This window comes from Aricia agestis, chromosome 20 (genome assembly GCF_905147365.1).
Source record: "Aricia agestis chromosome 20, ilAriAges1.1, whole genome shotgun sequence".
Classification (NCBI taxonomy): domain Eukaryota; kingdom Metazoa; phylum Arthropoda; class Insecta; order Lepidoptera; family Lycaenidae; genus Aricia; species Aricia agestis.
This window is the reverse complement of record NC_056425.1, coordinates 4,277,453-4,299,588: the sequence shown is the minus strand read 5'-3', so window position 1 is coordinate 4,299,588 and position 22,136 is coordinate 4,277,453. Positions and strand designations below refer to the sequence as shown.

At 36.6% G+C, this 22,136-nt stretch overlaps 1 protein-coding gene across 3 annotated transcripts in view; it reads left to right on the top strand.

Annotated features, from left to right (window-relative positions):
- The window catches only part of LOC121736991 (sodium channel protein 60E), a 213,502-nt gene that overhangs the window by 180,542 nt on the left and 10,824 nt on the right, over positions 1-22,136 (top strand). For 2 of the 3 annotated variants that reach the window (XM_042128490.1, XM_042128491.1), the window contains exons 8-18: positions 476-693; positions 13,274-13,389; positions 13,649-13,836; positions 14,351-14,489; positions 15,606-15,737; positions 16,591-16,805; positions 18,794-18,964; positions 19,727-19,920; positions 20,553-20,784; positions 20,930-21,195; positions 21,574-21,812. In XM_042128490.1, coding sequence (XP_041984424.1) covers positions 476-693; positions 13,274-13,389; positions 13,649-13,836; positions 14,351-14,489; positions 15,606-15,737; positions 16,591-16,805; positions 18,794-18,964; positions 19,727-19,920; positions 20,553-20,784; positions 20,930-21,195; positions 21,574-21,812 — 2,110 coding nt within the window. The remainder of the gene's footprint in view (positions 1-475; positions 694-13,273; positions 13,390-13,648; positions 13,837-14,350; positions 14,490-15,605; positions 15,738-16,590; positions 16,806-18,793; positions 18,965-19,726; positions 19,921-20,552; positions 20,785-20,929; positions 21,196-21,573; positions 21,813-22,136) is intronic. The other variant, XM_042128492.1, reaches the window with a different exon arrangement.

Genomic DNA, 22,136 nt, shown 5'->3' with positions numbered 1-22,136 from the left:
AAATGAAATAACGGTTTAGAAACTCCTATGCAAGAAAACTATGTAAAAACAATACTCTAAGGACCTGTTTCTCCACTTCCTGGTAAGTGCCGTATAGGCTATCCATCACTTAACTTGAAAGATAGAGTATGGAGAATCTGTCAAAAAAGTTGTGGATAGTCTATCCGGCACTTCATCTGGAAGTGGTGAAACGGGCCCTAAATCTATTTTTATGCATCCTTGACGCAGTGTTTACAGTCCTATTAAATTTTATGAGAATTTACTCTTTATTTTGATAGGAAACGGACTGAAACAAAGTAGGAACAAAGCATTAACGTAGCAATTAAATAACAGAACTGGAGTATTATAGTTCTACATAGGCATAAGACATCGTGCTGCACCTCGCACCGTAGACCAACCCTTATATAAAAAAAATATAAGGTTCTTTTTAAATATCAACAGTATAAAAAAAAATCTAACGAAATCCATCCCACAGGAACGCAAGAAGGACCTAAACGAGCACCGCGACGATTCCACCTTCAGCTTCGACCCCACCTCTCTGGCAGTGCGCACACTCGCTAGAGACTCCAAGAAGAGGATAGACGCTCGGAAGGGCCTGCTGCTGGCGTCATACTCGCGGAAACGAACGAGGCGACGCAAACGGGGGAAGAGCACTATACATCATGGAACAGCTGTTAATGTGCCGACAGATAAGTGAGTTTCTGTTTTGCTAGCGTATAGCGGCTGACTTTTTTTATAAAATAAGGGGGCAAACGAGCAAACGGGTCACCTGATGGAAAGCAACTACCGTCGCCCATGGACACTCGCAACATTAGAACAGCTGCAGGTGTGTCGCTGGCCTTTTAAGAGTGAATACGCTCTTTTCTTGAAGGTTTGCAGGTCGTATTGGTCCGGGAATACTGCTGGTGACCGTTCGTTCGTTATCTATACTAATAATTATAAATGAAACTAGCTGTCCCGGTGAACTTCGTGTCACTTTAAAACCTTCCCTGGACTTCTACGAATGTTTTAAGACTAAAATTAGCCCAATCCGTTCAGCCGTTTTCGAGTTTTAGGGTTACTAACACAATTGAAAATCCATTTTTATATATATAGATGTGTCTGTCAGTTTATGCACCATACCGATTTTGATGATTTTTTCCCTGAATTTAGTAGTTTCTCCCGCGATATACGAATTTTCTCTAGTCTACGTTGTCAAGTCTAGCACAACCACACTTTCGCATTTATATTATTTTCACAAATTTAAAAGTAGTCATAAATTGTGTATACCTTTGTATGATTCTCGTTATTATATTGTCCAGTAGGACATAATAATTATCACGAGCATATTAGAGAGAGAATATTTTAGAATCTAAAATAAAATTTAAACAAGAAAGTATTACTAGTACTATCAAAATTTCAGATAGTAACAAGTATTTATTACTTCCTAAGATAGTAATAAATAATAACACCTGGGTGAATTTCAACAAATGACCTTTTTTTTATCATATCGGTGAACTTTTTTATTTATACATATTTTATATACTTTTCAGGTTTTATGTATTCTTTAGGATACAAAATGTTCCCAAATTTAATATCATTAACGTATCATTTAAGACTAAGGAGAAAATTCAGTTTGAATTCTGGTTTCCACCGATATGATAAACCGGCACCGATTTTTATTTCTGTGCACCGATATGATAAGCTTAACCACCGAAATGACATACTAATCCAGCGATGTGATAATATTATTTTTATAATATTATATTTATGTATTTATTTTGATCAAGAACAGGGTGCTTAAAATAAAATTAAAATATTTTTAAAATGTTTTACAATGTTTGAGTGGATTTCAACAACTTGAATTTTTATATAATTTTGGTGGAAATTTTTGTTTCCACCAAAGTTGGAGATTAGGTGTTTACGGGAAACTGGTACGACAACCACCACCTAGACGAGTTAGCTTATGACAGAATGAGGTGAATGGCGTATTATTTATGCTTCAAGAATCAATGGTATTTTGTAAAAATAATGTTTTACACACCCTCTTACCCACCAAAATTTACCCACCAAAATTTGAATTTGCAAGAAAAATAATAATTTAAAAAAATCGCGCATTAAAGCTATAGCACATTAACTTAACTATAAACAAACCAAAACTCTACCGATATTCAAAATAACAACATGATATTATTGCCACAAGTAGGATAATTTGAGTACACCAAAATTGCATAAAATCGAGGGTTTTGTGATAAAACGGTTTTCTTTCATTTCTGGCTGGAAACTGGTACGATCCAGCCCACAGCCACCTCCTAAACGGGTTAGCGTGTGGCTGAATGTAGCATGGTAAGAATAAATGGCGTATTTTTTATGCTTAAGAGATCAATGGTATTTTTTAGAAACAACGTTTAATTTTTTGGAAAATAATAATTATTAAAAAAATAATAATAAAGATAGGCCCAAATTATAAGCGTTATGTTTTACTTTTAAAATCAAAAATGAAAACGATATCTTCAAAAAATATAGCTTTCAGCCTTGCCGCGCAAAAAAGCGGTTTGGGAAATCCAGTCATTTGATGTAGGGATATAGAATAAATAAAATAATAAAATTTATCATCGTTGCCTTTATTAAAATGAACTAGATCACATCTAGTTCATTTTAATAAAGGAAAATAAAGTAAAAACTTTAAATGGCCCATACATCCTTACATCCATTCATTTTTACCATCATGCGCATTTGTAATTTCTTTGTATACTTAACGAAATGCCACTAGATCAACCCATATGATAAAACAATTCACCGATATGGTAAAATTATCAACCGATATGATAAAGCAATCCACCGATGTGACAAAACTGTGCGTTGGTCATGATTCCAAACACCGATGTTAGATTTAAGACACCGTTTCGTTTTTTCTTATAATTTCGGTGTAAATTATCATATCGGTGGTTAAAATGACCACCGATTACACCGATATGAGAGCAGCGACGTGAGAAAAAACGCACTTTTCAGGAAATTTTAAAAAATGCATTATATCTAAGATAAATTTGGTTACAGATAATAAAGCTTAATCACTTAATACATTCATTAGAACCAAACAACAATTTTAAAACTATTAATTACATTTAAAAAATTCAATCGCCGATATTATAAAATAATTGCCCGAGAACATTTTAATGGCATACCTACTTATATTGTTGGCACGAATATGCAGCGGTTTGACGAAAAATATGTCTTGACTGCATGGAAGCACACACTAAGGAGTAAATTAAAATTGGGGTGGGGAGACTGTCCGACTCGTCGATGAAAAGTAATGCTCAAATTTCTTTTATCCAGCGATATGAGGAAAATTCTCAGGACAAGTACATTTGTGCCTCTAAGTAACTGTAATCGTTAATTATGTAATAAAATATGGTATACAATAATAGATTAACTAATATTGTACGAAATAATATAAGTTATACCCTTAAATTATTCATATTTTCTAGTACGTAAGCGTTTTTGTTTGTAAAAAAAGTAGAGGGACAGCACCGATTTGATAAAAATAGATCTTCAAGTTATTTATTTCTACCCTTGTAATAGTCCTAGGCATATTATATTTTTGCCACAATCCTATAGCTACCCATTGAATAGTAAAACAAATAATTTACAACAATATTCCCTTTTTTTAATAGTAATTTCAACGAAGACAAAAAAAAAGCCGTTTGGGAAATTCACCCACCTGTGTTTTTCTAAAATGAAGATTCATTTTGCGTGGAAGCTAACCTACATAATGGTATAATTATAGTTTGTGTTGATAAATTGCTGACTGTGGTAATTTTATCCAATGCGTCAAATGCCCTCATGGCAGTGAAAACCGCAGAAACGTGCACAAATAATTATTCCTAAGCTTCATGCACAATATAGATATTATGTATCGCATTATAATACAGTATCTGCCGGTGGACAACGGCCCTACACCCTAATCTGACGTGGGAGGAGAAATACCACGGACTCACAGAAAACCGGCGTGAAACAGCGTTTGCGCTGTGTTTCGCCGGGTGAGTGAGTTTACCGGAGGCCCAATCCCTTACCCTTTTCCCTTACCTACCCTCTCCCTTACCTTACCCTCTCCTATTTCCTTCCCTACCCTCCCCTATTCCCTATTACCTTATTCCCTCTTAAAAGGCCGGCAACGCACCTGCAGCTCTTCTGATGCTGCTAGTGTCCATGGGCGACGGAAGTTGCTTTCCATCAGGTGACCCGTTTGCTCGTTTGCCCCCTTATTTCATAAAAATAAAAATAAAACACCCTTCTTCGAAAGTCGCAAAATGAAATTACGTTTTTTCGATCAATATTTCGCTGACATCTTGTGAAACAAGATTATGGGAGTGATTGAAAGAAGCAAATGTCGGGGACCTAAGTAGTTTGGTTGCGTTACGACAAACCCAGCGGACAGATCACAATTAACATTGAATTGTAATATTCGACCAAATAACGTTGGTCTGTCAATTGCATAGGAATTAACTTCCTCGATGGTACAATAGTCAAAATCATTAAACGTATAATTAAACGACGAAAATGGGGTTCAATTTTGACGTGCCTGTGTTTGTTATATAATTTTAAAGACCAATTTTGATATTGTTCACTTTCTTTCATTCCATTCGCAAGTCGCTCACTGTTTGACTATTTAGGGGTTACATAATACAATTATTAATTTTAGAATACGAAATAACCTAACAAAAAATATTTGAATCCAATTCATACGTCTCACATGAAAAAAACTATTTCTGCGTCCAGATTTAGGTACATTTATGTAACACGCGAAGGTCACCTAAAACAACGGGCAATATAATAAGTATACTATCTGAATATTTGAAGCCATCTGGGCTATTCATTAAACTTTGAACAAGTCGTAGTACTAAAACTAACTCGCCCTTTAAACCGTTTTTAACCCGTTATTGTTTAACCTTTAAACAATAACGAGTTAAACGTATTTAATAGCGGGTTATAAATACCCAAGTTGGAAAGTTTTCGGCAATATTTGAAGTTTAAACGTAATACCGCCCGCATTGCACCAAACCCATGGGCATTTTTTATTCACAGCGGCGTTATTTGCAATTTTCATACATTGTTTAACATTGAATGTGCTTTTACACGGGCCTTCCGAGTATGACTAAGACTTTTATAATTAACTAGCTGAGCTGGCAATGTTGTTTCGCCATAGTATATGAGCATACACGTTTAAATACTCTTCACTTCAAGAGGAATCTCTTTTAAAAAATCATAAGTTCCTTTCAAGTAAGTAAGGAACTTTATGTATAAAATATTTTCTCGCTTAAAATTTAATTCAACAAATTTTTTTTTTTTATGAAATAAGGGGGCAAACGAGCAAACGGGTCACCTGATGGAAAGCATCTTCCGTCGCCCATGGACACTCGCAGGATCAGAAGAGCTGCAGGTGCGTTGCCGGCCTTTTAAGAGGGAATAGGGTAATAGGGGAGGGGAGGGATGGGAGGGGAAGGGAATAAGGGAGGGTAAGGAAGGGAAGGGTTGGGGATTGGGCCTCCGGTAAACTCACTCACTCGGCGAAACACAGCGCAAGCGCTGTTTCACGCCGGTTTTCTGTGAGAACGTGGTATTTCTACGGTCGAGCCGGCCCATTCGTGCCGAAGCACGGCTCTTTCACGTATAAAATGTAAATGGAAGTACTACTTCAGTTGTATTAATATTTGAAGGTTTTCAATTATTATTTACACCCCATATATTGGCTAAAACTAAAATCACCGGAACTAGTGTACTAGTAGCTCGGAATTACAAAATATGTTTCAGAGTTGGAACAGAATTCAATATCGGATAAACATTGAGACCGCAACGTCAAATGTTGAGCTAAATTATTGTGGCCACAACGTGTATTAGTCTTGAGCTGTATGTTTGACTATCCAAATTGAATCTGCATCTACGTATTACAATGTTATATATTATTATTATGAATGTATTTCAGTCTATTTGTCTAAGGGAAGAAGATACTTTGAGTCCCAGGAAAGGACAGTTTTTATCCTGGATTAATGGATAGTTCTCATGTCATAAACGAGTTTTTGTGTTTTAGTTACATCAAGTCAAGAAATAAAATTATTGATCTACTAGCTGTCCCGGCAAACGTTGCTTTGCCATACTCGTAATATAAAGTATTTCGCTCATATTATTAATTTATTGAAGTGACTAAATAAGTATGTCGCCATGGCAATGTCGATCGCTATCCCGTCACACAAACAATAGTCACCGTCAGTCTCCAGTTGCAATAATTTACTATTATTTATTCAACAAAATGCACTTATCAATATATAAAGTACCCAGTAGCCGATTATCAGACCTACTGAATAGGCATATAAAATTTGGTAAAATCAGTAAAGCTGTTTCGGAGGAGTTCGCTGCCTAACATTGTGACACGAGAATTTTATATATAAGATAATAATCAGCGAACAATTATAAACCGACTTCCAAGGTAAGAAAAATATGCTATAGCTGCAATAGAAAATATACACAATTTGTGACAGAAACCTAGCTATCGTATATACAGCTTGGAGACTGACAGACAGACGGACAGTTATCTTAGTAATAGGATCCCATTTTTACCCTTTGAGTACCCTAAAAAATAATATTCCTATAGCAATTAAAACTAAACTTTATTCCCTACACAAGAAGACACACTGAATTGACTTGTCGCGCTATTGAGCTGCGTTTCTAAATAGTGTTACTTTGCAATATAAACTGACCCTAACTGCTAACTACCTCAAGGTTCTACTGTAACTACAAAACTCCTTGAACCCGCGTCTTCGCTTGTTAAACCTAGGGGAAGTTCTAGTCTTAGCATTAATTAAGGAAATACCGTGTAAAATGGAGTTTAGAGCAGCCGCGACAGCTAGAAATTAATGCACCGAGTTCCTGAATACGATGAAATATAACGCTCAGCTGCAGGTGCAAAAACAAAATGGCTGAATAGTTTGAAGTTTTCATCCATCATATCTAAATTTAAAATATGTAACACTTTTTGTTTTTGTGCAACTAATTATATTATCATTATATTGATTGAAATATTGATTCAAAAAGGAACTATAAATGCTACCTCTAGCCAAAAAATATCAAGGTTTCTAAAGTGATATCTCGTAAAGTAAATCATCATTACACCTGTGCGAAAACAGGACTTAACTTTGTCACATAACTGACAAAGATATCGAACCTTGAATAGTCTGAATCTTTATAAGTAAGGATAGATCTACGAATAATAAAGATAGATTGAATCATCAAAAGCGTTGGCCAAACAAAATATCGGCGATAAATCCCACACACTCTCGCTGTCGGTGCCAAAATCTATCGAACTCGTGTCAAATTGCACTCATTGACTGACACCGCCAAATTGGCTTAACTATGACTGTGCTGAGTGCTGACTATTTTTTTGCATAAAAAAGTTCAGTTTATTTCCTCCATAGTCATATTTTATGCAATAATCTTTTAATCATTGACGAAAATTAGTATGGAGGTCAGTTCCGAGAAAGTACATAACATCTATACATCTATACATATAAATAAAATTGGAGTGTCTGTTTGTAATATTACAGATAGACGGTACATACACCAAAATAATAATTTTTAGAATTTTTGTCTGTCTGTATGTCTGTCTGTTTGTTCCCGCTAATCTCCGAAATGGCTGGACCGATTTAAACGGGACTTTTATTGGCAGATAGCTGATGTAACAAGGAGTAACTTAGGCAACTTTTTAACCGACTTCCAAAAAGGAGTAGGATATTTTTTCTTTTTTTATGTTTTACCTATGTATTTTACTACGCCTTTTGTGGACCGATTTTCAAAATTATTCTGTTGTTGTATAAGATATGGTCCAAATTAGATACCATGTTCATAAAAATAGTGATCTGATGATGTAATCCATGAGAAATCGAGGGGACTCCTTGAAATTTATATGGAAACATAGCGTGATTTGAATTTTTTGAGAAGGACTTCAAGCATACACTACCAAAAAATAGGAATTTGCACTGAAGTATACCCTGGTTCTTTTTGAATTTGAATACTTATAGACTGATATAATATGTTCTGGAATTTCGGTGTTGTTTCAACAACTAAAAGCATATTACCTAATATGATGTATCAATTATATTATTCATCATCATCATCACTATAATTATGACATGCATCGTCACATTATGACCTTATTAACGGTATTTCTCATAGTCTTTTACTTCAGAACGCGTGCCTTTATTATTATTCCTCCGTTTGTTGACTGATTTTTAAAATTCTTTTGTTAAATTGTTGCTGTATGGGGTATAACCTGAATTTGGTACCATGCTTACGAAAGTGGTGATCTGATTGAAACTCCTGAGTCCAGGATCTTTTTTGGGACACACATAGACACCTCAACTATGTCTTTGATCAATCTTCATATTTTTTTAGTCGGTACCAGCTAAGTTCAGCGGCATTGTATAGCGAGCGTTTTTTTTGTAGATCTAGAAAAGGGGAATATTTCCTCCCTATATTATTTTGTTATGTCACATCTCATAGGGCATTAGGCAGCGTTTTCGTCAAAAGATGGCTTAATTTTTTCCAACACCTCTGACAAATGTTAATATTTTTTACTAAAATGCACATAGAAATTTGACAAATTATAAGCCTGAACCTCCCGAGGAATCATTATGTCGACTTTTTTTTTATGAAATAAGGGGGCAAACGAGCAAACGGGTCACCTGATGGAAAGCAACTTCCGTCGCAATGGACACTCGCAGCATCAGAAGAGCTGCAGGTGCGTTGCCGGCCTTTTGAGAGGGAATAGGGTAATAGGAGAGGGTAGGGATGGGAAGGGAAGGGAATAGGGGAGGATAGGGAAGGGAATTGGGCCTCCGGTAAACTCACTCGCTCGGCGAAACACAGCGCAAGCGCTGTTTCACGCCGGTTTTCTGTGAGAACGTGGTATTTCTCCGGTCGAGCCGACCCATTCGTGCCAATGTAAAAGTGAAATTGTGAAAAGTGCATAAAAATCCGTGAATAAAGGCATTGATTGTATGGAAGCTTCCTTCAAATATTTACGTTACTTTCTTTATAATGAAGTTTTAGTGGCAACTGGCAATAGAAAAACGTAGTTTATGAAAATGCCAACTATCTAGCTAGCGCGGTTCTTGAGATACAGCCTAGAGACGGACATACAGACAGGCTGCTGCTGTCTTTGTAATAGAGTAGAAAATTTTCTGTCTTTGTTATCCAACTTATCACATTTTGTTGACGCGGACGAAGTCGCGGGTAACAGCTAGTAATATATAAAGTACGTAATAATAATATAACTAGAATATGTTTTATGTAGTTAACCGACTTCCAAAAAGGAGGAGCTTATATGTTCGTCTGTAAGTATATTTTTTTTGTATGTTCAACCATAACTTCGCCGTTTGTGGACCGATTTTCATGATTCTTTTGTTGTTGTATAGGGTTGAATCAGAATTTGGTACCAGTACTCAATTTTCGTTCTATGTCAAGTATCTCAGTTCTGGGCTGGTACCGACTTCAAACGAATAAAAATTGAGTACAGAATTCGTTGAGATAATTTAGTCGAATTTTGAAAAAGGCACTAATGAAGAATAATAATTATTTCATACTTTTTAGGTCATTTTATAAGAATATTGTTTCTTCATTGGAAGTCGGGTTCAAATTTTTGTTAAAAAATAATTTATCCATACTAACTTATAAATGCAGTATGTCTGCATGTCGGTCTATCTGCTTGTCTGTCTGTCTGTTACCTCTTCACGCCCAAACTGCTGAACCGATTTAGCTGAAGGGTATAGAGATACTTTGAGTCCCGGGAAAGGAAATAGAATATTTTTTATCTCGAAAAAATGTACGGTTCCCGTGAGACAAATGAATTTTGGCGCAACGGAGTTGCGGGCATCATCATCGCGAAGCTGATTAAAATCACAATTCAATTAGCAATACCTGAAGGCTTTCATTATGGAGTCAGTCGTTAGCACCGAAAACCCCAGAGATTAATATCTAACGATCTATAGATCCTTAACCCAATTCCGAGATTAAATCTAATTATTCATAGTGTAAATTACTATATTAAATTCGCGACTTCGTTAAGGAAATCCGGGAAGCCGCACATTTTGCGGATATTGAAAGTAGCCCATGGTAAATCATTATCCTAACTGTTGTGCCTATTTGTAAGTTTAGTTAAGTTTTTTGGTCACTCTTAAAACCCATATTATTAAACAAAACAATCAACAGGACACGCGTGGACGCAGTACCGAGTGCACGTGTGCATTGTTGCTCGCGTTAAAACCGGTTAGCTATACGATTGCGTTCGGTTCGTTGTTTTGATAGCTAATAAACTTTGTGTGTGATCGAGCGCAGTGTTTTTTCACAATGCGCTTATCTTATCTACTGGACTATAATCATGAATGGAAATAACAAGATGTTTTTTTTTTAATGAAAGAAGGGGGCAAACGAGCAAACGGGTCACCTGGTGGAAAGCAACTTCCGTCGCCCATGGACACTCGCAGCATCAGAAGAGCTGCAGGTGCGTTGCCGGCCTTTTAAGAGGGAATAGGGTAATAGGGGAGGGTAGGGATGGGAAGGGAAGGGAATAGGGGAGGGTAGGGAAGGGAATAGGGTAGGGGATTGGGCCTCCGGTAAACTCACTCACTCGGTGAAACACAGCGCAAGCGCTGTTTCACGCCGATTTTCTGTGAGAACGTGGTATTTCTCCGGTTGAACCGGCCCATTCGTGCCGAAGCATGGCTCTCCCACGTATAAAAGATAAGTGAGGAACACGATTTAAATGAAATTATGAGCCAATGTGACGAGTTGATAAGGAGTAATGAGTGTTTGTCGGTGGTGGAAAATAATGGAGATAATAGTATAAATAGATTGGAATGTGATACGATTATGAGTTGTGAAACTGAGGAGACAAGGTCAAATCTTTGAAAAGAAATAGACTTTTAGATGTAGAAGAGTTATGGACGACAGTTGGAAGAAAGGGTAAAAGGTTTGCGAGATCGACTAATGCAGATGATTTTACTAGAATACCAGATGAGTTCGTAGAAGTATGTTTGTCATCATCGGAGAGGATGCCTAAACAATTTATGTTGGCGAAAAAGTTGAAAGAAGCTGGAATAAACGATATATCCAGGGTTAAATACGTCAATCCTTTTAAGGTTTTGATTTTGTTCAAAAATGATTATAGTGCCGAAAAGCTTGTGACCTGGAAAAGTTTCAATGAAAATGGCCTAAAATGTCAGCGGTCGTTGGATTTATGTCCGTCATTTGGCGTTATTAACGGGATTGATGCACAATTAACAACTGAAGAAATATTAGAGGGATTGGACTGTGAAATGATGATATTAGGTATTAAAAGACTGAAGCGCAAGAATACTTTAGATGGGCACTGGGAAGACAGTGAGTCAGTGCGAGTTTGTTTCAAAGGAACTTCTACACCAAAGTATATATATGTTTTTGACATTCGTACTGAAGTTCATACTTACGTACCTTCAGTAACGCAATGCTCGCGATGTTGGCGTTACGGTCATTTAATAAAGTTATGTTCGTCAACTAAAATTATTTGCCCAAAATGTGGAGATGACCATGCGAATTGTGATACCACACGATTTAAGTGCAACAACTGTGGAGGCACTGGCACTGTCCAAATTTTGTCCTGTATATAAAAAGGAGAAACAGATTCGAGATATCATGGCGGAACAAAATTGTTCTTACAGACAGGCGTACATGACATTCTCGGCGAATTATCAGATGTCTCACTCGCAACCTTCGCCTATTATTGAGTCTGAAAGCAGCCATAAGGTAACTACAGCAGCTGAGGTATATAATATAGAAGCCGTAGAGGACCAAGAAAGTAATAACGAAATAGAGTCAATAGAAGATGATAGACAGACGTATGCAAGCGTCACGAAAAGGAATAAAAAGAAAATAAAAGTTAAAAGGCAACAAAAACATGAAGAAATGATAGTAGAAGAAAGTCTTGACCTAGAACGTTTGGAGGAAGAGAACGAAGAGGAAAGAAAAAAAAAGAAGGAGAAAAGAAGTAATGAGGGTGAAGGCTGGTGGAAGCATTTATTTTTTATTGTGAGTAGAATTTAAGTATCTTATGTTGTAATTTTATAGTTGTTTCATAGGGGTGGCATCGTCAGTCACCGACAAAACCCCTTTAATAAATAGATTTAAAAAAAAAACAATACGGAAGAATTTCGTTTATTTTTACTGAATGAAAACGTACAATGTCCTTGCGACATTCACGGAACTGCGGACAAAAACTTATATTACACACATAAATCACAAATTGGCGTATTTCAAATTAAAATGCCCCGTAAATGTTACACCTTCCGAACAAACGGAAAACAAAGTTGATACGTAAATACGCTTTGGGGAGTTCGTACTTTATATACAAAAGCGAAATTGTAGGGATTTCAACGAGCTCATAATATGTGGATAATTTATTTTGCCCTGAAGTAATTATTATATAGCTGTGTGTTCTAGCTAAAATTTACTACCAGTTTGGACTTTGTCCAAAATATTCTAGTACCTATGTTGATTTCACATTTTAATGGAAAGAGCCGATGCGTTTTTAATGAGCCATTCAAAACTGAACTTTATTTACTATACCAGAAGATACACATCAAATTGACAGACTTGCCAGGTAATGCCTGTTGTATGTGAACTGACCATTATGTTAAAAATGTGTAGTTATTAAGACTATTTACAAAAGCTACGGATATATAGGAATAAAGCTATGGATAAAACATTTTTTTTGTTTATCAATGTATCCTGCCTGCAGTTATGTTGCAGTCGGATAGCATAATACACTGTATTAAACAGGGTTCAATTAAACCTTTTCGCCAACTTTTGATATATTGATCCTTGTTAAAAATAAAAATACACGTATTTTTTCTTTTTTAATCACTCAGTACTAAAATGTTGAGAAATAGCTTCCGAAAGTTATCAAAAAAAAAAAACACTACAATTAATGGACACTACAAATCGCCCGCGCCTACTAATATATTATATTCTGTGCCCGCGCATGACATGCCACCGCGCGCGCGCCTCCGCCCACGTCACCCCCGCTCAAACCCACCGCCGCGAGTGACCGTTCAGCAACGATTTTAAATGGGATAAAATATGTCATTAAAAAAATAACACCCATTTTTTTTGGTGTTATTTCATAATAAGGTTGAAGAACACTGCTGTAGGGTACTGTCATAACATGTCCCAAATAAAAAAAAATTATCACATGTATGTGGTGTTTCAGACAGGAGAGTCGGTCGCGGTCGCGGTCGGTGACGCCTAGCGGGTCGCCGCCTCCCCTTCCCGCGCCGCCCGCGGCGCCGCCCCCCGCACACACCCTGCATCCTGATAACGCTTTGGGTAAGTACAGACTGTATGATGATAGGAGTAGAATTGAGTAATATCATTTAAGATGGAAAAATTAAGAAAGAAGCCAAACGAGCGTAATTTGTGAGTTGTGAGTCGCAAAATTTCGGTCGCGTAAATATCTTTTCATACAAATCATGACTCACAAAATTAGGCTCGTGTGAATCAAACAGGACTTTTGTATGAAACTGAATGCAGCAGTAATTGTTAAAGTCGAGGCTACAAATTTACAGCGATAAATATATAATTCCAGGTCGTGGCGCGCTCAGCGTGGCGGGTCGGCAGTTGAGCGACCACAGCAACAACCGTGAGTCGTCGCTCGACGACTCCGGCGTCGTCGACGACCACGACGAGGAGCACACGTCCGACGACCAAGCGCCGCACCCCCATCGCCGGTTACTGCCGCCACAGCCGCATCCGACCACGCTGGCGCTTAAACCGGTGAGTCTTCGACGAGTTACGTTTACGACGAGGAGCACACGTCCGACGACCAAGCGCCACACCCTTATCGTCGGTTACTGCCGCCCCAGCCGCATCCGACCACGTTGGCGCTCACACCGGTGAGTCTTCGACGAGTTACGTTTACGACGAGGGGCACACGTCCGACGACTAGACGCCCACCCCCATCGCCGATTACTGCCTACTAGTCTGACGTTAAAGACACTGGAAGCACAAGATGAAAACGGAAATGACAACGACAAAAAAAATAAAGCCCTTGAGCCAAGCTACATAATATGAGGCAAATGTCGTCTTTATTTTAGTGAACGCTTTAATTTCATTTATTTTGATCGGCGAGTCTTGGCTAATGTCAAGGAGTAATAGTTTTCGTAATATTCTTAAATTGACACTACCCTTCCATTGACAAAATATATAAATACCATGCCTGTTTATCACATCAGAAACATAACCTAACAAGACCTACCGCAAACTAACGTTGAAAATATTATAATTTCAGGAACCAAAAAAGCCAGAAATAACCGAGAAGCCCAATCCAAAAACAGAAATAAAAGCTGAGAAGTCGAAAAAGAATGACAAGGGCATGCAAGAGAAGTATCCACTTAATCCGGACTATCTCAATCAGATCGTGGTGCTAGGTAAAACATTTGATTACATTTGATTATATTTTGAGCAATCGACTGTAATGTTATCAAAGAACACTTCATTATTTTTTTAAATATTGTGATCAAAAATTAAAAATCGCATAAGTACAAAAAATTCAAAACTTATTTCTTTGTATAAATAGGAGTTTTGTGGCGATTATTATTCTCTGTTTCAATGAATACAATTTAATTTTTGATCAGATTCAATATTACAAATTTGAAAGCAATTCAACACCACATTGGCACGACTTTAGACTCTCGCAGGCTGTAGAAATTATGTATGAAATAAAGAAAGAATAATTTATGTACGTAATAAATTATGAAATCATGTTTTCTACTTGTGATGTATTAAAAAAATTATAAGCTGATGTAATCTAAGTATGACTTCCACTTAAAACATAATAATTTTGAATAAAGTATAGACCTGTTCTGAGCTTTGATAAATTAATATCTTTAATTCGTTTAACCTGACTAAAGGTATACAGTATTCAATAGTAAATTCAAGTTTTATAAAGTATTGATGAAATTTATATTTTATCTGTATTTTAAATTGGAACGATCAGTCTATAGTTTGCGCGAGTCTTAACACTTCAGCACGATATCAAATGCAATAATTTTAAACGAATGCTTTGCAGAACAACTTTTTATAATGCATTCTAATTAAAAACAATATTTTCAATTGAGTTTTTGCAAAGAAGTGCATGGCACAAACATAAAAATGTATCTAATTTGTTTTAGCTTTACTCTCGTATTTAAAAATATTGTATAATTAGCTTTTAATGTACAACACTACGTTACCCCCACCGATTTCTTCACTTCTGATGTACAGAATGCACAATGCAATTTTTGTTTACCGTATCTCTGTATTTATTTGTCTATGCCAGCTTTAGTAGCTAGTATATGTTCGTGATACTCTAAGTATATAACAGTCTACGTATAATGCGAAGCTACTAAAGTTGTATTTTTAGGTTACGTGGAGACAATTTTCTCTGCTAATTAACTCTCCTTCCTCTTCTAAGTTTTAATAGTGTAATGAGAGCTAGTTTAGTGGCTGACACTGTAGCTCCACCAGGTGATAACACTCGCTTCTACCCTCATTAATATCGTCAGGGGCGGACTGGCCATACAAGCGACAAGACCTCCCTCCGCCGGAACCGACGAAAATTAATGAGCTCAGTATATTGGCAGCCACGCACAAAGCTCATTTGGGCGATTTTGAGCAAAATTGCACTTATTTCACAGGTCAGTACACACCGACGACGCTTCCGCCCCCAGTCCACCCCTGTTCCTCACGGGAAGACTGCAGGGTAACGGTTGAATCGCATTCCAGTTGGGACCAGCTACCAGGAGGACAGAACCCCCAGATTTAAACGCTCTAGCCGGCCCCTAGACGAGCAATTTTATTGTCAATACCACGTGTTGCGTAATATTATTAACCGACTAGGGTTGATTATTATCAACCATAGGCGAGCATCGCGCGCCTTCAATCTAATTGTCAAATTAACTATTCAATAAAATTGAAGCGTGAGATTTACAATAAAATTGCTCATCTAAGGGCCTGCTAACAGTTGTGCTCAGAGAGTGATACCTTGACTGACTTGAATTTAATGAAGATTTTGATACTTCATACTATGTCAACGCTTCATTAAATTAAAGTTAAGTGATCATTAAATGAATCTAAGTACCGAAAGTAATATGTAAACAAGTTTAAAATAAGCGGCTGTGTGCTACCAAGAGTCATAAGTCCATATGACTATTATGGAAAAATTTAAAGATTTTTCTTGTCCTCCTGATTGCTATTCTTTTGGTTTTGCACTATAAAAACATTTTCATTGTGCCATTGATATGTTACAACATATCTATGGTCGTAATCACTGTTTATACCACTAATCAAACCAAAACTTCAATGCGATTCAACATCAAATTCAATTTCTATTTTCAAATCAATTGGTATTTCCTGCGTTTTTCTCAGTCCTTTCCGCTTCGCATGTTTTTCACTTCTAACTTTGCAACGCTTCGTTTGATATGCTTCTGCTTCGCGCGTGTTTGATGGTTTGGTCATCAAAGTTGATTGATTGATTAACGTTGACCGCAGATGAGCTGGTGGACAGGAACTGTGAGTGCTGCGTTACCTGTTGCATCGACTACGAAGGCTGGCTGCAGTTTCAGAACGGACTTTATGGGATAGTCAAGGATCCGTTGTTCGAATTGTTCATAACGACGTGCATAGTTCTTAATACTCTGTTCCTCGCGCTAGAACACCACGGTATGAGTGAGAACGTGAGACAAGCTTTGGATATAGGAAATAAGGTGGGTAATATTTACAATTTCTTTTTTATGAAATAATGGGGCAAACGAGCAAACGGGTCACCCTGATGGAAAGCAACTTCCGTCGCCCATGGACACTCGCAGTATCAGAAGAGCTGCAGGTGCGTTGCCGGCCTTTTAAGAGGGAATAGGGTAATAGGGGAGGGTAGGGATGGGAAGGGAAGGGAATAGGGGAGGGTAGGGAAGGGAATAGGGTAGGGGATTGGGCCTCCGGTAAACTCACTCACTCGGCGAAACACAGCGCAAGCGCTGTTTCACGCCGGTTTTCTGTGAGAACGTGGTATTTCTCCGGTCGAGCCGGCCCATTCGTGCCGAAGCATGGCTCTCCCACGTATAATAATATAATAATAAACCATAATAAGGAACCATAATCTTATCTTATATCTTTAAACGAGCAATTCTTGTATATATATATATATATATATATATATATATATATATATATATATATATATATATATATATATATATATATATATAACTAGCTGTTGCCCGCGACTTCGTCCGCGTGGACTTTAGTTTATAGCGCGCGGTGTCAACAAAATTTGTGTCAAATTTAAAAACTTTTTAAAACCCTAGTAAGTGGTACCCCTCTTAGGGCCGCGCTACACCTACACTACACCTATCGGTACAGTAGTTTTGGCGTGAAAGCGAGACAGACAGACAGACAGACAGACTGACAGAGATACTTTCGCATTTATAATTGTAGTATGGAATTAGTATGGATTGGAATCTCGGAATCGGCTCCAACGATTTTCATAAAATTTACTATACAGGATGTAACAAAAATAATTGATAATACTTTAGGGTATGTACGTGTTCCTTGTAGAGAGTTCACTGTGAAAGTAGCAGCGCTGAAAGACGAAAAATTTTTTTCACTTTTGTATGGACAAGGGCGCGAGCGTCACGAGTTTCCCCATACAAAAGTGAAAAAAAAATTTGGTCTTTCAGCGCTGCTACTTTCACAGTGAACTCTCTACAAGGAACACGTACACACCCTAAAGTATTATCACTTATTTTTGTTACACCCTGTATAGGGGGTTTCGGGGGCGATAAATCGATCTAGCTATATATATATATATATATATATATATATATATATATATATATATATATATATATATATATATATATATATATATATATATATATATATATATATATATATATATATATATATATATATATATATATATATATATATATATATATATATATATATATATATATATATATATATATATATATATATATATATATATATATATATATATATAATTGGAATCTCGGAATCGGCTCCAACGATTTTCATGAAATTTAGTATATAGGGGGTTTCGGGGGCGATAAAGCTAGGAATAATTTTTAGAAAATGTCATTTTATTCGTGTTTTATCGAATACCGAGCAATGCTTGGTCAAATAGCTAGTAATAAATAATATCATGTCACTGCTTTGACTCTGATCTTTCTAACTGCTGCAAAATTCATGAAGAAGCTCATCATAAATAACTAAGCTAGGCTGCTTCGGTTTCTTAGACTACTCAAAATTGCAGGCTCTCTATTAGATTTAAACGCTTTATATAGGACAAATCATATTTACTTTTTTTAAATGAAATAAGAGGGCAAACGAGCAAACGGGTCACCTGATGGAAAGCAACTTCCGTCGCCCATGGACACTCGCAGCATCAGAAGAGCTGCAGGTGCGTTTGCCGGCCTTTTGAGAGGGAATAGGGTAATAGGGGAGAGTAGGGATGGGTAGGGGAAAGTAGGGTAGGGGATTGGGCCTCCGGTAAACTCACTCACGCCGGTTTTCTGTGAGAACGTGGTATTTCTCCGGTCGAGCCGGCCCATTCGTGCCGAAGCATGGCTCTCCCACGTATAAACTTACTTAGCCGTACCTGAGATAAATCCATTAGCCTTGTAGAATAAATGTTGTTTTCGTAATATGCTTCATCTACCATTTCAATTTTCAGGTTTTCACATCAATATTTACGTTGGAATGTATAATGAAAGTGATGGCAATGAGTAAGGATTTTTTTGCGTGCGGCTGGAACATTTTTGATCTGATCATAGTCTCTGCGAGTCTTCTTGACCTTATATTTGAGTTGGTCGATGGTCTATCGGTGTTGAGAGGCCTACGATTGGTGAGTTCTGCTATTTATTGATTATTAACTTAACTTTTTATTTAAATAACAATTAAAATAAATATTGAATTATTAAATTTCAGTGTGTATTTTTTATATTGATAAATAGTTTCTTGTCTGTCTGTGCCTGTACTCACATGTGTACTGTGTATTATGATCGTAGAATTTGGGAGATAGTAAAACGTAATTAACTATTAAAATTGTTATTTCCAAGCTGTAATCTCTCTTATTGTATGATCTGTAACAATAGCGTCTATTACGTAGAATGTGATATTATTGTTGCAAACTAAATTTATAGCTTCAAATATAAATTTTGGCAATTAAACTTTTATAGATTTAATTAATTGTCCTTTACACCAGTTTCAGTTTGTAAAAGCTAGCTTTCTTTAATTAATACCTATTCAGTTGTGTTTATAATACAGTTTAGAAATAAAGGAATATAACCTAAGTTAGTAACAACACTTAACAATAGATTAATCAGGTGGTTACCAGGGGACATCTGAACCAGTTTGGGCTGCCAAATATTTGTTGAAATATCATGCCTTATCATTTTTGCACAAACAAAAAACAGAAGAGATTTAATACGATATTAATTAACAATTAATTTCAAACCAGACTAGCACATGTGGACCTTATAAACTACATCTTCTGATTTAGATATCGTAAAAACAATCCTCCAAATTCAAACTTTTCTTAACCGATCTTTTTACTTAATAGACGCTATATATCTCGCACTTTTCATATACTCTTTCACGGTTCCAGCTGCGAGTGTTAAAGTTAGCTCAATCGTGGACGACAATGAAGGTGCTACTCAGTATTATCATATCGACCATCGGCGCGCTGGGTAACTTGACATTCGTGTTAGTTATAGTTATATACATATTCGCTGTTATTGGCATGCAATTGTTTTCCAAGTCGTACACGCCCGAGAAGTTCGATCCGGACCCCATACCCAGGTAATTATGAAAATTATACGAGCGAAGTTGGCCGAGGTTAGCCAAAAAGTGTTTCGAAGCTAGCTCGCTTCGCCGCGCTTAGAGAGCTTACCGACGAACGGCACTTGTCGACGGCATGCGTCGACGGCAGTCGACAAGGGTAAAAAAATCAATGAAAAAAAAATCTAGCGACTGCCGTCAACGCGTGCCGTGGACAAGTGACGTTCGTCTTTGAGAAGCCTTAGTTCGGAAAGAAGCCTTCGCTCGCTTCGGTTTGTCAAACGTTGTTACTTCGGCCTACTTCGTAAGTAAAGTGGAGATATTTAATGAGGCAATACTGACATTTTGCCACAAATGTTACAATAACGATTAATCTTTTAAACTGCACGTTAAAATGTCACTATTTGCCTGCGCAAAGTATTACAACTTAATTTAAAAATATTATTATTAAAATATAAACTAGATTTATTAATCTGACTTTAAACTTTTGATCTTAAAATAATAGTACAATATAAAATAAAATGACGAAGAAGATCATATTTATATTCATTCATAAAATGTAACTTTAATCGCTGACAATAAAATATCAAACATTTCAAATTCTTTCTTGCCTGTGACAGATTTTCTAGAGAATATATTTTACTTCTTTTCAGATGGAACTTCAATGATTTTTTTCATTCATTTATGATGATATTTCGAATACTCTGTGGAGAGTGGATAGAGCCTCTCTGGGACTGTATGAGAGCGGAGCAGGCGAGCGGGGCTGAGAGTTGTTTCTTTATTTTTTTACCCGCACTAGTGATGGGAAACTTCATGGTCCTCAACCTCTTTCTTGCCTTGTTACTCAATAGTTTTAATAGTGAAGAGCTTAAGAATAGGAAAGAGGTAAGACTTTACAACTGCTATTTTTTAATGACATATAATAAAAACGTAAGAATTCTTGAATAAAATAGAAAGGAATCACAAAAAATTCTTGGAAAAAAATGTGTTTCACACAACGTCTTAAATACGATTACAAATGACTTTTCAGGAAGTGGGCGAAGATTCCAAACTAGCAAAGAGCTTCGATAGAATACGTTCAATAGTTCGTAAGAAAGGGTTTCTAATATCGAAGAGCAAAGAGACTGAGAAGAAGACGAAACTAGAGGAGCTAGTGAACGAATTCATGATACAGCATCGAGCTATGAAGGAGGCTAATAAGGCAGCCGAACCCACCTTCACCACGCCCATACAGGAGACAGTGATGTTCCCTCACGATAATATATACAGTCATAGCTATCAGGAGGCTTTGAACAGGTAAGAAATAATGATTTAAAAGGAGATTACTCGCGCTTCATGCAACTTTGGGCCTAAAGCTTTGGCTGAAAAAAAATCAAGACTCAATAGTAAGTATAATTATTATGTTTTACAATGAGCATTTAAATACTTATGTTTTGAAACCATTATTAACTAATAAATTGAGTAAACATGGAAATCGATTACATAAGTTGTTTATTGTAAAAATTAAGTTATATCTAAAACTATTCCCCGTATAGGCTATAGGAAATTAATGATTAACAGTCATTTAATTGTTCATAATATTATACTCGTATTTGAGTGTGAAATTCTAATGCAATTAAATAATTATTTTAAAATACCCAAAGCTGAAATTAAAACGTCCATTTATTTCCGTAGGCCGATATCCGTAGGTTCGGACTTCGCGTACCCTCCTATGTACCACGGTACTTTCAACCACGGCAGCCAGGAGACACTGAAAGATGTGAGGGACCTCGCTATAGAACATAAGATAACTAGCATAAGGGAGGATTCGAAGGAGAACCTGGATGAAACATCCTCGACCGAGCAGGTGGTTGCCCAGAGGTTGCTCAACCAGATGTCTTCGGGGTACCATACGCAACCTTCGGATTCTAGAGGTAAGAATTGAATGTAGTAAAGACTTTTGGTAGGACAAATTCAGAATGAATTTTCAAAATGGCTTAATAGGCAAAATATTGGATATATAATATTAAATATATATGTCGTAGGATTATTTGATAAATCGAATTATCGCGAAAACTCTAGGGATTTCGCACAAACACGGATAATTAGATAATGCTGTTTATATTTTTCAATTAAAAAAAAAAGTTAGGTTTTTTGAGAAAACGCGAATTGCCTTATTACCTTTTGTCAGTAAGGTTGAAAAATGTAATCACCATTGTCTAACTTTCCGTGTTTTCGCGAAGTCCCTAAAATTTTTG